General features: G+C 40.0%; 1 protein-coding gene across 15 annotated transcripts in view; it reads right to left on the bottom strand.

Annotated features, from left to right (window-relative positions):
• Positions 1-2,982: 2,982 nt before the first annotated feature.
• ARHGAP21 (Rho GTPase activating protein 21) overlaps positions 2,983-17,230 on the bottom strand; it is a 136,324-nt gene continuing 122,076 nt past the window's right edge. For 10 of the 15 annotated variants that reach the window (XM_072825328.1, XM_072825336.1, XM_072825337.1 and 7 more), the window contains 12 exons: positions 16,925-16,989; positions 16,509-16,648; positions 15,571-15,713; positions 14,607-14,762; positions 14,428-14,506; positions 13,682-13,755; positions 13,515-13,604; positions 10,668-10,793; positions 10,436-10,477; positions 10,008-10,113; positions 8,045-8,076; positions 2,983-5,517 (listed from right to left, as the gene is read on the bottom strand). In XM_072825328.1, coding sequence (XP_072681429.1) covers positions 3,934-5,517; positions 8,045-8,076; positions 10,008-10,113; positions 10,436-10,477; positions 10,668-10,793; positions 13,515-13,604; positions 13,682-13,755; positions 14,428-14,506; positions 14,607-14,762; positions 15,571-15,713; positions 16,509-16,648; positions 16,925-16,989 — 2,637 coding nt within the window. In that variant the 3' untranslated portion in view covers positions 2,983-3,933. The remainder of the gene's footprint in view (positions 5,518-8,044; positions 8,077-10,007; positions 10,114-10,435; positions 10,478-10,667; positions 10,794-13,514; positions 13,605-13,681; positions 13,756-14,427; positions 14,507-14,606; positions 14,763-15,570; positions 15,714-16,508; positions 16,649-16,924; positions 16,990-17,230) is intronic. The other 5 variants (XM_072825330.1, XM_072825335.1, XM_072825326.1 and 2 more) reach the window with 2 other exon arrangements.

Below are 17,230 nucleotides of genomic sequence, written 5' to 3'. Positions count from 1 at the left end.
AGCAGCAGAAATGGTAATTATTGGTAAATGCAGATGAATATTTAAGTGTATGAGACAAGAATAATGTCTTACAAGGTATGGAGATAAACACGTGCACACACACACATATATATATGATGTGTGTGATATGTTTAATTGGGTATGCACACAGGCATACATATTTATATATACATATATATAAATATATATATTTAGCAGTATGTGGAAAGCAGTAAATGTTTAATTTAAATTAGGTTTTAGGGGCCCTGGGTGGCTCAGTGGTCGAGTGTCTGCCTTCGGCTCAGGTTGTGTTCCTAAGGTCCTGTGAGCAAGTCCTGCATCAGGCTCCCCACAAGGAATGTGCTTCTGCCTATGTCTCTGCCTGTGTCTCTGTGCATCTCTCATGAATAAATAAATAAATTTTTTAAAAAATCGGGTTCTATTAGGTGAGGGATGTCTCTATAAGAATAGTAAAAAAATAAGTAACATGCTAATAGAGGGGAAAATGGTATAATAAACATATCTGATTAATTCAAAAGAGGCAAGAAACAAGAGAAAAAGGCATATAAAACTTGTGAGACCAGTAGAAAGCAAATGTTAAGATGGCAGATATGAATCCAATATATCAGGAATTTCATTAAAAGTAATTGGCTTACATATTTCAGAGATTATCAGGCTACATTAAAAAAAAACTATATACTGCTATGAGATAAAAACTGAATATAAACACAGAAAGGTTGAAAGCAAAAGGATGAGAAAGATTTACTATGCAATACTAACCACAAGTAATTGATACCACCACACTAATATCATATAAAACTAAACTTTAACACAAGCAGCTTTGATAGAGATAATGAAGGGCCTTTCATAAGATAAAAGGGTCCGTTCACCATAAAGATAAAATAATTCTAAATTTATGTCCCTCTAGTAAACGAGCTTCAAAATGTATAAGGAAAAAAAAACTGACAAATAAGAAAAAATACATCTGTAATCATAAGACTTTATCACCTCTCAGGAAATTATGAGAGCCAAGTAAGATATTAAGGATACCAAAGATCTGAAAACCATGATTAAGAAACCTGACCCAGTCCACATAATAAAGCACCCAGTAACAGAGTACATATTCTTCTCAAGTGGACATGGAACATTTATAAAATTGGCCATCTGCTGGTTTACATAATGGATGTCTCCATTAATTTCAGACGGCTTAAAACTATCTGTTTAATGATCATGTGAATTAGATGAGAAATAATTTTTTTTAAAGATAAACTAGAAAGCCTCCAAATGTTTAGAAATTAAGCAATTAAAAAAAAAGAAATTAAACAATTTACATCTACATAACTCATAGATTTAAAAAAATCACAATAGAAGTTGGAACATGTTTGGAAATAAATGAAAATAAAACAAATAGCCTTTTCAAAAGCAAACGAAGAACCAAAAAAGGCTGAAAATCAATGATCTAGGAAATGTCTCAAGATCCAAAGAAAATTGAAGAAAATAAATATGAGCAGAAATGAATATAATTACTTGAGCCTTGAGCCTAACTTCTTTAAATATAAGAAGCATTTTTGACAATTTTAATAATACATTGACTTTTCTAGGAATGTACGTACTATATAAACTAGGAAAGAGGATACTCTTATTTTGTTCTAAATTTTACCATCATTTAAGAAAATCACATCACCAGTAGCAAAACCATTCATGGTACATGAAGTTATTGTAGTTAGTGACTCTCTCTCTATCTGGTGCAAATATCTGAGTATTTCACATATTGAAATATTTATTACTTTATTACAAATCACTTTTTTCTATAAGATTAGACATTCCATACTATGTTGAATAAAATATGTATTATATATGTAAGTTTGTTATACAGATAGGTTACATTTTTAAAAAAGATTTTATTTATTTATTCATGAGAGACAGAGAGAGAGAGAGAGAGAGTGAGAGAGAGAGAGAGAGAAGCAGAGACACAGGCAGAGAGAGAGGCAGGCTCCGTGTAGGGAGCCCGATGTGGGACTCGAGCCCGGGTCCGCAGGATCACGCCCTGGGCTGAAGGCAGCGCTAAACCGCTGAGCCACCCGGGCTGCCCCAGATAGGTTATATTATCTGTGAATTTCATTTCGGAATAGTAAATGAAAAATTTAAAAAATACTCTTTACAGAATGAGAATATGGGTCTGGCAGGTTTGAAAACCACTAGATTTGATGATTTTTAAGACCATTCCAGTCTTACCATTCTGAGATCTTAAGCACCCATCATTTCTTAGAATAGGTTTGACATATTTTGCAAGTAATGTGTGGCAGGCACTGTATCTGGAACAGTATCTCACTTAAATCCAATAATCCTTATAATAGATACTATTATCATTATTTATATGAAGGAATAAATTCAGAAAAGTTAAATAATTTGCCCAAGTTTACCTATCTATGAGGTCTGATTCCCAAATACATGTTCTTTTCACTCATTATCTCCAACAGAAAGTAAATAACGTATTACTTTAGCTAGAAAAGTTAAATATTCTGTGTACAGAATAAGCAAGCTGGTTAGGCCAGTATAAACATTTACCCTAGGTGTGGAGCCCAATGTGGGGCTCGAACTCACCACCCTGAGATTAAGACTTGAGCTGAGACCAAGAGTCCGACGCTTAACCCACTGAGCAACCCAGGTGCTCTGAGAGCTGGTCATTTTTTTTTTTTTTTTTTTTAAGTCAGAACCAGGGGGATCCCTGGGTGGCTCAGCGGTTTAGCACCTGCCTTTGGTCCAGGGCACGATTCTGGAGTCCCGGAATCGAGTCCCACGTCAGGGTCCCATGTCAGGCTCCCGGCATGGAACCTGCTTCTCCCTCCTCCTGTGTCTCTGCCTCTCTCTCTCTATGTCTATCACAAATAAATAAATAAATCATTAAAAAAAAAAAAAAAAAAAGGTCAGGACCAATGACGGCAGTTGTAAATGGGTAACACATTTAAAAATGTGTTAGAGTAAGTTCCAAGCCACGCAAAGTTCACCAAAACAATTTTTATTTCCAGTGTTTAATTGGGTATGCACACAGGCATGACACAGGTTTGGATTCATTAAGTCCTCATGCAGAATTATATTCTTCTCGATAAAGAAGCCAGTTCCATCCAGGTCACTATCTACACACCTATGTTACAACATTTATATCAAATCTGGTATCTGAAGAAAAGATACACATATAATATGTTCATTTAAGTTACGTATTTTACAGAAAGATTAAAAATTCAAGTCACACAAAACTCAAAAACTGTATTAAAAGTTTGAATATAAAACTCAGAGATCCACCTGGAATGACGAAGGAATGCAAGTTCCGTATCCACCTGTGTTAAAACTGGTACATGTAATGAAATTTGTTACCAATAAAATGCATTCATTTATTCAGTGTAAGTTCTCTAATTTTAACAATATGGCACCCTAATAACCAAATGGATTTTTATGATGAGGCACTTTTGTTAGTGATGAAACCAAAAGAACAAATTTGCTGCACACTAATGCCAGCTATTTGCTTCGGTAATCTTGGGTATACACTGTGTCCTAAGTTGCAACAAATATCTTGCTCATTTGTATACAACTATCCAATATATTTTTAAATATATATACGTATATACACATATATACGTATATATATGTGTGTGTATATGTATATATGTATATATATGTGTGTGTGTGTGTGTGTGTGTGTATACACATATCTTTATGTTCTTCTGGCTGTCGTAATGCACTGTAAAGCGATTCCACAGTGCAAAATGATGAAACCAGCCCAAATGAAGGCTGCATAATAACAATTCTGGTACAAGAAAAATATTTACAGAGTCACTGGAACGTGTAACAGTAGCTTTTCTCTTTGCTCTGGTGGCCGTGCCGCAGTTTGAAGACAGGGCTGCGCCTGTGCTTTGCTGCCTGGGGTTCCGGGCGGGTGACGCACGGGGCTGGGCGTTAGAGCGCCGCGGGGCTGGCGTCGGGGCTCGCGTTCCGGAAGCTCCCGCTCCCTGGGCGGGCGCGGGCGCGGGCGCGGGCGGGCGGCCCGGGCTCCCGGCGCTCCCCGCGCTCCCCGGGCTCCCGGCGCTCCCCGCGCTCCCCGGCGCTCAGGCCGGCGCTCAGGTCGGCGCTCAGGTCGGCGGCGCTGGCGCGCAGGCGCTCCCGGGCCAGCCAGTCCGAGATGCAGAGGTCCCGGGCGGGGCACTTGGGCCTCAGGCGCGTGACGGCCGCCAGCTCGGGCTCCGGGTCGGCGCCCTGCTCCTGCGCCTTCCAGAAGCCCAGCACGCTCAGGTCGGCGGCGTCCCGGTGCCCCCCGAGCGTGTGCCGGCGCCGGATGTGCTTCCGCTTGGCGGCCTCGCCCGCCTTCTGCGGCCCCAGCGCGAACATGTCGTCCGCCGGCGCCCTGGGCCGCAGCTTCAAGCGGTCCGCCAGCTTCGTCCTCCAGGTGGGCTCCTGGCGGTCGGGCTCGGCCCTGCCGGGCGCCAGCAGGCTGCCCGTGGACCTGCCCTTCTTCATGACGTCGAACACCCTGGCGAGGGCGGGGGCGTCCCGGTCGCCGCCGTCGGGCCGGAGGCGGGCGGACTTCCTCCGGGACAGCGTGTCGCACTCGATGAGCTTGTGGGAGCTGAAGAGCTGCCGCCGGCTGTCCAGGCTGGGGGTGCGGCTGCCGTCCGTGCCGCTCGGCTCGCTGCCCTCCGAGCTCCTGCGGCTCGCCCTGCCGGCCTCGCGCGGCCGGCCTCGGGGGCCCCGGTCGGCGGCCGGGGCGGCGGGGAACACGGGGAAGTCGCTCTCGCTGTCCGTCTCCACCGGCCGGCCCTCGCTGACGAGCTCGCTGCGCTCGTCGTCCGCCTCGTCGCCCCTGCTCTCGGCCACCGAGCGCACCTCGGGGCTCAGCCGGCCGGGGTCGGGGTCGGCGTCGGGGTCGGCGTCGGGGTCGGCGTCGGGGTCGGGGCCCGGGCCCGTCAGCGACGCGGCGGACGACGCGCGGGCGCGATCTGAGGCGGCGCCGCCGGCTTCGGGGCTGCTGCGTTTCCTGGGGCAAGGCCTGGCCAGGGGCGCGTGCGGGGGGGCGCCGAGCCGAGTGCCCGCGTCGGACCCCGCGTCTCCCGGAGGCGTGGGCCTGGGGGCCCCGGGGGGCCTGGGGCTCTCTCCCGGCGGCGGGGAGCGGCAGCCCGGGCACGGCGACTTCCGGGCCCTCGCGCTCGGTGGCGGTGGCGGTGGCGGTGACGCTTCTCCGGACGCGGCGCTCTCCTTCCTTTCCTCTTTTGCGGCGCCCGAGTCCTTCTTGGCGTTACCTTCTTTGGAAATGACGGCCCTCTGTTTCCTGCACAACGCCTCGCTCTCTTTTTTGGATTCCTCTTTGATGTCACTTTGACCCTGTTCCGCGCTTTCTTTCTTAAAAAACACATTGTCCAATTCGTCCTCCGAGCTGCTGGGTTGTGTCTTTTCTTTTGGCTTCTTCCTCTTGCGACTGGCGGCTGCGAAGATGGAGGACACAAGCAGTTCCCTGCTATACTGATCTTTTCCGGATCCCCAAGAACCCTGAGAGAAATCAGAGAAACCAGACAATGAGCACAGGAACATGACTGGGGCCGTCGTCCGAAGCGGTGTGCCCTGGAACGTTCCTTACTGAGGTGACGCTCTCAAGCTCTGGAAGCACCAACGGCGTGCGGTTCTCCAGACTCCCTGGGAGCCTGTCCATGAGTGACCACTGCCCACTAGTTCCATTTCTTGGCAACCGGTGGCATTTAGCCGCCAAGTCACAACCCCTATACCTCCGTCTCTCTCGGGGACAGATTTTGAGCCTGGAGCTATCTAGTGCTCGTCCTGTTCAGGCGAATTTCCCTGCATCTATACTGACTCCCCCTGCTTCTGGGAGGCTCCACCTTCTTCAGATTCCTTAATCTGGAACACAAGTTTGAGAGTTACTATCCTGACGTAGTTGAGTGTGATATCCTGACATAGGTTACTAAAACTGTACGACTGGCTTCAATTTTCCAATTACGGACACCATATGATACACGTATTGTATCAGATAAACTCACTGAGGGAACTCCTTGGTCTTCCATTAGTTCAGCCAGACGGATCTGCAGACTCGCCTTAGGCAAATCAGGCTGGTAATGTCTCATTTATCTCAAGGTTAACAATGAGATCGGAAGATTCAAATAACAGAGGGTCAACTAAGTATCTTAAATCCTTACCAGAGAAGCACTATCGCTGATAGAGTTGTAGTGAAGGCCACTGGCTTCGTTAGCTATGTGTAACAGGTTCTTGGTGACAACTATTTAATTAGTGTGCTCATGATGCCTATCTGTTAAGTAAATGATGGCGGTGGGAGTCAGTAAACACTTGCTGGTTAACCACAGGCCGGGCAAGACAAGCAGGAAGGCAGGAAGTATGCCGAGTAATAGAAGCAGAAAGCGTATTTCTCTACGGTCGTCAACGTCTTAGACGAACTAAAACTACTGTATTGAAATCTTGAAAAAGTAAAAACTTAGGCTGTTGCATTAAAAAGGATTCACCAAAATGAAATGGCAGATTAACAGAACTTTGTTTTTACGAGTAAGAAAGGATTTCCTCATTATCCAGTATACTTCTAATCGGTTATCCACATTTTAACACCTTCTGTAGAAGACAGACAAAGACGTATGGAAAGAAATATGCATCTAGTAAGAGGGAAGGAGGACATTTCAAACAGGTCGGAAATTTCAAATCCAAGTCTGAAATCTTATCTTCTGGCAAAAAAAAAAAAAAAAGAAAAAAGAAGAGAAGAGACGAAAGAAGAGAAAAGAGGAAAGAGAGAGAGAGAGAAAGAAAAGAGAAAATGTCCCAGATTAAAGAAGCCCTAAAGAAACATGATAATAAAATGCAAGGAGTGATCCTTAATTGCATCCTGTATAGGGAAATAAAAAACAGTTTACATTTACATTATTGGGACAACTGGGGAAATTTGTGCAAAAACTCTTTTAGAAATGATAATGTTGTGTACTGGGTATGATAATTACACTGTGATTATATAGGAGAATGCCCCGCTCTCAGGAGATGCATGCTGAAGCATTTGGGGGTAGAGCGTTATCATGTCTATAAGTAACTCAAATAGTCAACTCCTCAAAATTATATATATCAAGATTTACCAAATGATGAATCTAAGGTAAAAGGTTTAAGTGCTATTATTCTTATAACTTTTCCCTAGGTTTAAAATTTTTCAAAATAAAAAGCTGGGGCAAAAAGCCAGTAAAAATCACAGCGTTAAGTGACAGTGAATGATACGATATGACTGGAATATTTTGTAAAATTCCCTGCAAGATTTTCTAATTTAATTACATACAACCTCTCACTATGATATTTAAACGTGCTATCATTTAAACATGTCTCCTTTTCCAACAGAACAATAAACTGTAAGAAATTTATTGACAATTCTAGCTGCTACTATCTCAGCAGATCAAAGTTTGGACGAGTCAAATTAATAAAAAAAACTTTCTAAGAGTAAGAACTTCCCAAAACTACTCAAAATGTGTAAATGGTGGTGTTGTCAATCGAATACAAATTATGGAAAAATACTGATTTTGCTGAAAGAAAAGCAAGAATATAGGTTTTCATAAGAATGTGTGATGGTAACAAAATCTATTATTACTACTGAAATATTTACAGATGAAATATGATGCTTGGGGTTTGCTTCAAAGTAATCCAGGGGGAGGCATGTGAGTGAAGTGCACATGAAACAAAATGGCCAGCCACATGTTAATTGTTGAGAATGGATAACGGTTGCATGGGGACTCATTTTACTATTCTCTCTGTTTTTGTATAGCTTGGAAAATTTTCACATTTAAGAATGAAAAAAGTGTCTACTCCTTTGTATTAGGCTAAACTATGCCAGGAGAAATCCAACATTCAAGCCCACAATCCAGTATTCTGTCACAGTCTAAGAATTAATTTTTCCCTCTCAACAATTTTGTTGGTCCGTGTCATCAGACACAGAGAGGGATGCACCTGTATCCTAATTGTAACAATCGACTAAAAGGCAACCTCCCCATCCTAAGGTATTTCAGAATCGTATGAAACAATTTACCTTAGATTTTGTTGAGTCACTAGTAGCTGAATCTGTTGAGAAGTTAAATAAAACATGGTCAGTATTAGTCAATCTTTATTGCTTCCAACAAACAATGCAAAACTTATGGAAGAGACAGGCACAGAACAAAATGTGAAAGCCAAACTCAAACAAAACGACAGAACACTCTGGATAGTCAGAGCTCACAAAGATGCAAGCTGCACCACAGAAAGCCACCGCCATGAAAGGATGCTGTGAATTGTAGGCAGAATCAGCTCAATGAGAGGTATGGCAAAGGAGCCCTGTACTAAACAAAAACAGAAACACTAGTGTTTATCAAGATTTCTAAATATTAAATCTAGCCATGAAGAAGCTCCAAGACCTTTTTAAGAATTGTACTATGTACCACATCCTGTATCTGGAACTGATACACAATGTAGAACTTTCAAGATGGTTGGCTATCCTCGCTACAAATTGAGACACTTGTACTCAGTGTGTTTAGGTTGATTTTTGTCAGACTGTCAAACGCAAATTTTATAAGCGTAAACTCGAAATGCATCTGAATGCATTAGGTAACCCTGCTTCCAGGTCACTTTGTTGTTTTTTTTTTAAATAATGCTGATCTTTGTGCTTTAGACCCCAGTTTCATCTCTGTGCAGTCAGGGATCCTTTTGACTAGATTGGTTAAACTGCTACCAGTTTTGTCGTTATCTATCACAAACGCTATTATGGAAATGGAGAAATGGAGACCATAATTTTCACTGTCTGGCAAAAACTCAGATTATACAATTATAAAGAGGGTAGGAAGGGGCTAGCGCTATTCAGGAGAACACCAATTGTGAAATTTTGTCTTTCAACTTGAGGGAAATGGATTTTCAAAATTAATGAGCTGAGCCCCGTGCCACGCCCCTTTGAACACATGGCTAAATGCTTTATGACTTTAAGAACTGGTAGACCATACCATGCTATTTCTCCTCACGGTCTGCTTCAGAAATAACAAGAAACAGCAGAAAAACTTTTAAGAAAGTAGTATTGATCTGTTTACAATAATCCTTAAGAGAAAATTTACACCACAGATCAACTAGGTTTTGCATTTACAAGAATCGGGGGTTTCTGCAGACCAGGCAGCTACAGTGAGGACAGCAATCCTCCTTCTTCCTACAGCTCCAGCTGTCCATCAGGGCCACCACAGAATCCACTAGCGACATTACCGTGTGATAGACTCCTCCCACTTCGCCTGTTCAACATCAGTATAGATTTGCCTGTGTCAGTTAGTGCTGAAAAAACCCTTTAGGACTCAAACAACTAGAGACAAAGGGAAAAGAGCGTGTAAAACAACATGCTAGGTTTAGTGCAACAGTTTGGCAGGAGAAAATTGTCAGTAAAAGAGCCTATGAAAACCGCTACTTAACCAGACATTAGGGCAGCAAGAGAAAACAGAAGAAAATGTCAGATAAGATCGACTTTTACTGTGAACTCTATAGTGACAAATAATATACTGTTATTTATGAAAATGGTGCCCATTAGCAGTTCAACATATTTCACTTGCTGCTTTTAAACAGAACATCTAGCTCAGGAGTAAGAACTACTTATACAGTTTAGATCATACTTTCTGCCATCACAGCAACCACATATTCAGTAGCATATATCTGTTTTACCTTGTGATGACTATTACATGGAAACTGTGAATTAAAAAAAAAAAAAAAAAAAAAGAACAAAACAGTGGTTTGCATGCTCAGTTCCCTCAGATTTCCATTCTGACAAGCATTACAATTCCATGCACTGCCAATGGCATTATAGTCACTGGAAGATAATTAAGATCAATCAGAAAAGGAAGATCAAGTTTTTTTTATTAGTAGAAAGGAAAAAAAAAAAGAAGAAAAGGAAAAAATCATAGTGAATTGTTATTTATGATTGATTTGTTCTTTCAGGTTACGAGGATTTAGCTTAACCTAGAAATCAATACTGCCCAGGCAAGAGTTACCTGATACATCTCCAGGGGAGACTCCTGTCCTTCCAATGTTGGTGAGTAAATGATCTATGTTTGGCACTGGCTGGGAGTCTACTGTGTTTTCCTCCTGCACTGTTGTCTATGGTTAATAAACAAAGATCTCTTCATCATCTCTTCAAAGATACTTTCTTTAAAATTCAAACAACATTTAGTAAAAGACACATTACCGAGTGGAGCACAGGTGCTTAACTTTTTACATTGGTTACACAGAATCAATTAACTACAAAATAAGCATCATACTTGTATTTTCATTAGACCAGAAATGGAGGAGCTATAGACCTGCTTCCGGGGTGCAAAGCGGACAATAGCATACAAAGCAGGAAGTTGACATTGTTGGAGCATCAGGAGCTTGTGTCCCGAATGCAAACAAGTCAGTACAAAGGCTGACAGACGATACTTACAAGAGGTTCTTCCACTCCTTCTTCTGTGAAAAACCAGTCATGCTAAAATTTAAAATAAAAAAGGTGAAAAGAGAAACTAAAGAACCCCCTACATAGATCTATATTTTGGAGAATATAGGAAAAAAAAAAAAAGTTGTTTTCTTAGAAAAAAAAATTCTATCCAAATTCTGTCCTACCAAATACCAGCTGCTCACAAAAGTTATTTTCTTGACGAGATGAAGCCTGAACTTACATGCTGGATAAGCGTCTCCACGATCTTGTATTGGTCTGGCATGTGAGTGACCATGTGGGTCATGTTGTCTTCGGATGTTCTCACAAGAGTTGGACCAAAAACTATTGCTAGGTTTCTTGGTTCCATCTGGAACAAAGGATGTCATTGAAAGATATCAGAATTTTTCTTAAGAGAGTAGATTTAAATTCCCATTGCATATTTGCCATTTTATTTCTGAAAGGTTCTTTTGATGAAAAAGAATTCAAAGAAGAAAGGTTGACCAATTGTGTATGAAAAAACTAATGTTTCCTAGTTAGGCCTTCTATAAGCTAATCTACACTTAACATCTTTTTTTGTGCTTTAATGACAATGTACTGTACTTAATTGGCATTCATTTGTCTCATGAAGTCTTTGAAGACAAGCAATTGATCTGGCTCAAACTAGTATTATAAGAGCTGCATTAATTGACAAAAATATTAACATCAAAGGGAAAAAAACTCACAAAAGAATAGGGTAACCCTCTCCTCAAAAACTTAAAAAAAAAAAAACACTAGAAAAAATGCTTAAACACATATAACATTTTCCAAATCTGCCCCCTTAGTACATCAAAAGTGCTAATATTTAAAAACATAACATCCAAAAATACTCTTTTTGTAATTTTTACTTCAACGAAAACTTCCAAAGCTCTTTGCTTATCCTTGTGTGGATCTGAAACATCTCAGTATAACAAGCTTATACGTTGGGACGTTCATTTCCACACCATTTTGTATTCCTTGTTTAATAACACAATTATCAAAGGTATAGATTCATTGTTTTCCTTTGTTGTATCTTAGAGTGTCTAGTGTAATATATTGAACTCAGGATTTGATTAAAATGTCAAATAGCTTTAACCAATGCTGGAAACATACCAGAGGGTTAAAAAAAAAAATCACTGCAGAAATTAAAAAGTCAAACTGGTTTAGGGAAGCTCACTACTATACTATTTTGGAAGAGCCATGGGCATGCCCACATGTGTGCCTATACACATTTTAGGTATGGTGCAAAGTGGAAAATGCACAGATACTCCCATTCTGAAGCAACTGCTATGCATCTAATATGTTAGCTACCTTACTACATGCATCATTACATGGTGCTTATGACAGTTATAGGGAGAAATTGTGGTCGAAGTCAGTATTTTCTTTTTTTTTTTTTTTAAGATTTTATTTATTTGTTCATGACAGACACAGAGAGAGAGGCAGAGACATAAGCAGAGGGAGAAGCAGGGTCCCCATGGGGAGCCTAAAGTGGGACTTGACCTCAGGACTCTGGGATCATGACCTGAGACAAAGGCAAAGGCTCAACCACTGAACCATTCAGGTGCCCCTAAAGTCAGTATTTTCACAGAAAGTTGACCTAGTGGAAAGTAAATCTACCTTACAGGAAGGGCTGACTTGAACTGAGTACGCAGCAATGTTTTTTATTCTCCCTCTGGAAGATGTCATCTCATTCTTACATCTGTCCTGGTGGCTTACAAAGTCCATTTCAAAGGTCTTAAGCAAAATTTTTACTAGGTTCTTGTCTACTATGATTTCATTTAGGTTTGTAGACTAAGGATAACACATTATTATTTATATGTATACAGTTATATTTATTATGTGGGTATACAGTTTTAGCTGGCTCCTAAGTAAAACTAATAACATAAGTAGTTCACCATTTATTTACTCATCAATTACTTTAGGCAAATTCTGTATTTTTTGAAAGATGCTCCACAAGCATAGTCAAATAGGTAGGAAAATGAAATGCCCTTAGCCACTTCCTCAAGAGTCACAGTGTTAGTTAATTTAGTAAAGCCATGAAAAAAATTCTACTGTTACATTTTAATTCAGTGCCTTCTAAACTAATTAGACCATCAAACGCTATGTCCCACGCATTGCTAACATCCAGCAAAAGTGATGAATGAGGAAATGCACTTTGGGAAATGCTGAAATAATTACAAAATATTTCAGCTATAATTATGTTGAGAATTTTTTGGATCCCACTGGATGAACTTCTGGAAACAGCACAACTAATTGATATAGGTTTTTTTTTTTTATTCTTCCACTCTCTTTTTTTCCTTTTTCCTTTAATGCCCTATCACTGTTGATGAAATTGAGCATCCAAAGGATATAACACTGCTTGCTGACATTTTTTGAATTCAATCAGGGGGCAGCCCTGGTGGCTCAGCGGTTTAGCGCCGCCTTCAGCCCAGGGCTTGATCCTGGAGACCGGGCATCGAATTGCATGTCAGGCTTCCTGCATGGAGCCTGCTTCTCCCTCTGCCTGTGTCTCTGCCTCTCTCTCTTTCTCTCTCTCTCTCTCTCTGACTCTCATGAATAAATAAATAAAATCTTAAAAAAAAAAAAAAAGAAAAGAAATCAGGAAAAACTGAACATGAACTGAGTATTAGATAATAGTAAGGGACAGCAAATTTTGGTGTGTTTGACAAAGGTAGTGTGATGCTGTTAAACAAACAAGAAGTCTTATTTGCTTAAAACTAAACAAAACAAAACAAAAGAAAATGTCAGTTTCACTGTATACTATTTGGTATATTTGATACATTGTGCAAAAATATCACAAATGTAGAGCTGTAAAATAAGTAAAATTCTTCGCTTTTCATTTTTCTTGCTGGATAAATGTAAAAGGATATATCTTTTCAAAATGGTGACAGTTGATATTTTGGGATCTTTTGCTTTTAAGAGCGATTTTTAAGAGGGGCTGATGGGCCAACAGGATGTATTTTAGAGCTTTTGTTGAATTATAACCCTGGTTTTGATTGACGTGAAGCAATGTAGCCTATCTTTTCAAAGAAACCCACTGCAAACACATCTCTTCAATAGGCACTTTACATACCTTATTTTTTTCTGAATTTTCTGCCACCGTCTTCAGATGAGCAGAAAGGAACTTCAGAGTTTCATAATGATGTTCGGGCAAATCGTGAATCTGAAACATATTATTTTCATGATGGATTTAAAGGCTGAATTTCAGTTGTACCTCCAAAACTACAAAATAATACCTACTAGTCTTTTTAATGTTTTCAGACGGTCTAGAGGATCTTCTTTACGATTGGCCTCAATAAAGTCGGCATATTTATCTGACAACAACAATAAGAACAATAAGACAAGTTTATCTTAAATCGCTTAGATGAGTTATAATCGAGATTTACTTTAAGGTTCGACTTCAAAACCCAATACAAAGACTTAAACATAGGGCTGACCCCAAATAGCTTTTGAAATGTAATCTCCAAAACAGCTATCATTTGTAATGATCTCCAAGCTTTATCATCAAATGAAATTCCCTAAAATGTGAGTTCTCTGAGAGTACCATCCTATATTTATAGAGTCTGTCCACTTTTTTGTCCCCCCAACCACAACACTGAGAACAGTGTCTTATGTAAGTTTAGTGTCCTGCTGGACTGAAAAAAAATGATTTCCTACTAATTGTACTTTATTATGTCTGAAGACTTTTGACAGAAAACAGTATTTTTAACTTCATAAGTAAACATGGATGAACAGGGTACCATATACTTTCATGGTATCTACATAACCTGAACCTACATAATTTTATAAACTTATTTTTCATCCAAATTTATCAGGAGGAAAAAAATCTAAATGACAAAAAAAAACAGTGATAATTATGCTTTATATAGAAGTAACAACTAAACAAAATCTCCTGCTTCCTTTAACCAAATATTAATATTCTATGGCTTTCCAACAATGTAATTTTAAACTATTTCAACTGGTATCTTTTGTGGGCGTTCACTCACCATTTGTGAAGAGAGGCTCAGGGAGTTTTCTGAAGAAGGACTTTAGTAAACTACTTATCACATTCAAATCTCGCCATTTCTAGGTGTGCAAAATAGAAACATGGCAGTTTTGTAGTCAATACCACAAAAGGAGAAAAAAACCCCACAGATCAGGTAATCAAATAGAAATACACACTTACATCATCTTGTATATCAATATCAGCCATCCCCTTGTTGAGTTCTTCTTGCATACTTGAAATGGCTGCATTATTTCCAGGAACTCTATAAATACCTGTATACTCAAGACCTCTTTCTTCAACTAATTTGCAACATATGTCAACTATTAATGGAATATACTGCAAAACAAGAAATAAATATTTTATTTAATACAGCACAAACGTTTATATTTGTTAGTAGATGTATATTGTAGCTAAGAGGCCCTTTCCATCCAAGAGGAAATAGATAAATTGCTGTTGTTTGATATAGAGAAAATGAAGAATATAGTCACTGCAGAACTGGGAATAGAAGCAGCAAGAGAGATCTGGGACAGCGAGAGGAGAAGAGGTAGCACAAGACAGAGAAGGGTACCCAGGGAGATGAAAATGTGAACAGGAAACAAGGCAAGTCTAAAGTAATGAGAATATGGGAACAATGCAGGTGAATAAAGGGCAATAATAATTGCAATAAGGTGAATAAAGAGAGAAGAGGGAGAGAAAATAACATCATCAACCGCAATTCATGACACGAATCCTAATATGGACGTTATACACACGCAGGCACACACACACGCACATACACGCACATTTACATTTATTATACTTTCTCAATCAGGTTCTTGTTCTCATCCTTCACCTTCTTTTAAGGTGCTAAAAAGCAGAAACACATATGATTTGAGAATGAACTCTTACCATTTCAGGTACATTCCTAATGAGTGAATCATTATTCTATTTCAGAGTCAATACATTAGAAAAAGATCATTATAGATAAAATAACTCAACACATCCTTACAGGTCAGCAATGCTTAGGGAAGCTGATCTGCTATACAGAGGAAAATGCTGCACAGATTAAAATATATTCTGTGCCATCTGAAGGGTTGTGTACTCAGGTTCTATAAGGACTACAACGAATTAACAATAGGAAATCTGGGTGGCTAGGGTCTCCTACCCGATTGGTATGTGCTGGTGGACAATCATCCAGTCTGACACCGAACGTTCCTGTAGCAGTGGGCTTTTTTTCAAATGTCTTCCTCATAATACTTGGAATACCTTTTCTCCATGTGCCCTTGTCTTTTGGGGGACTGGTATCATCTTTTGATCGTTAGTTAAAAAAAAAAGAAGAAGGAAAAGAAAATACAAACAAGTATATTTAAATCATGACTTCAATATTTATATAAATCAGAGTCCTGTACTATACATGAAATAGCCTATATTTATAGAAAATATTGTATTATATTCTCCTAATATATGACTCCTTTTAACCTCCCATATAATTTAATTGAAATCAGTTATGCTTTTCTACCCTTTTACAATCTGTATCATGGTTTTCTTTAGAACAGTCAAGAAAATAGGATCTTAATAGTGACATCTTAATAGTGAAATTTTAGCAGAAGGAAACATGATGGTTTTATCTCAAAATAACAGTGCTTGGATCCTCTGTGTTAAATTTGTAGTGTCTTTATGTAGATGTAAGTGTTATATTTTCCTTCACTTTATCTTTATCATAAGACAAGACTCATCTTAAGGAAAAGCCACATTAGCCTAGACTGGGCCCAAGGTGATCTTTGAGCTAGCTCACACTGGGCTGAGGTCAGCAGAAATGGTACAGAAAAACATGAAATACATACAAACATACATTTATTTATTTATTATTTTTTTAGACAGACAGAGAGAAAAGGACAAAGAACATCTTAAGCAGGCTCCATGCTCAGGATGGAGCCCCACATGGGGCTCGATCTCATGAGCCTGAGATCATGAGCTGAGCCAAAAGCAAGAGTCGGACACTTAACCAACTGAGCCACCCAGGTGCCCCACGAAATACCTTTAAAATCCCAACTTTAAACCATTGTATTTGTTAAATTTATCCAGAAACACTAGCATCAGTACCTTTAGTGAGAAGTTTCCGTTCTGACTCTTCCTTGGGAGAGTGTGGACTTTGAGTCTTTGGCTCTGATTTAGCACCAAGCAGAGTCTGCCGAATGCTGAGACTCTGGCGAGGTGTTTTTGGCAACTGTTCTGCTTTGCTGCTGAAAGAGATAAACATTTCTTAACAATTATTTATTTTAAGATTTTATTTATTTATTTGACAGAGAGAGTGAGTGCACAAGCAGGGGGAGCTGCAGAGGGAGAAGCAGACTCCCCACAGAGCAGGGAGCCAGATGACGATGTGGGGTTGATCCCAGAATCCTGGGATCAGGACTAGAGCTGAAGGCAGACACACCCAGCCGACTGAGTCACCCAGGTGCTCCAACAATTAGATATTTTACCTCCAAATTAACTTGTAGGCATGGTAGGATTCTCACCTCATCAGACTATTATATTCTTTTATTCTGCGGCTAATTAGATCCCTGTTAGTCACTCCAGTGTCCTACAGAACAGACAGGAGGTAAAATTAGAAAGTCAATTTTAAACACAAAGAGGGATCATACTTTTTTGAGGCTCTTTATTGTATTGCACTGCTTAGCCAATACAGCCCCTATATACTCTCAGTGGAGTTCTTTTAAAAACCCCTGTTCAGCATTGCCACCCAACATCCCTATGCAATAAATGATCCAAGTGCCCTCCGCGCCCCCATCCACTGCCAAAAGAGCTTTCTGTTTATTTTTTGT

The sequence above is a fragment of the Canis lupus genome, chromosome 5 (genome assembly GCF_048164855.1).
Source record: "Canis lupus baileyi chromosome 5, mCanLup2.hap1, whole genome shotgun sequence".
NCBI classification, from domain to species: Eukaryota; Metazoa; Chordata; class Mammalia; order Carnivora; family Canidae; genus Canis; species Canis lupus.
The sequence above is the reverse complement of the archived record's forward strand: the minus strand, read 5'-3'. Positions and strand labels throughout refer to the sequence as shown.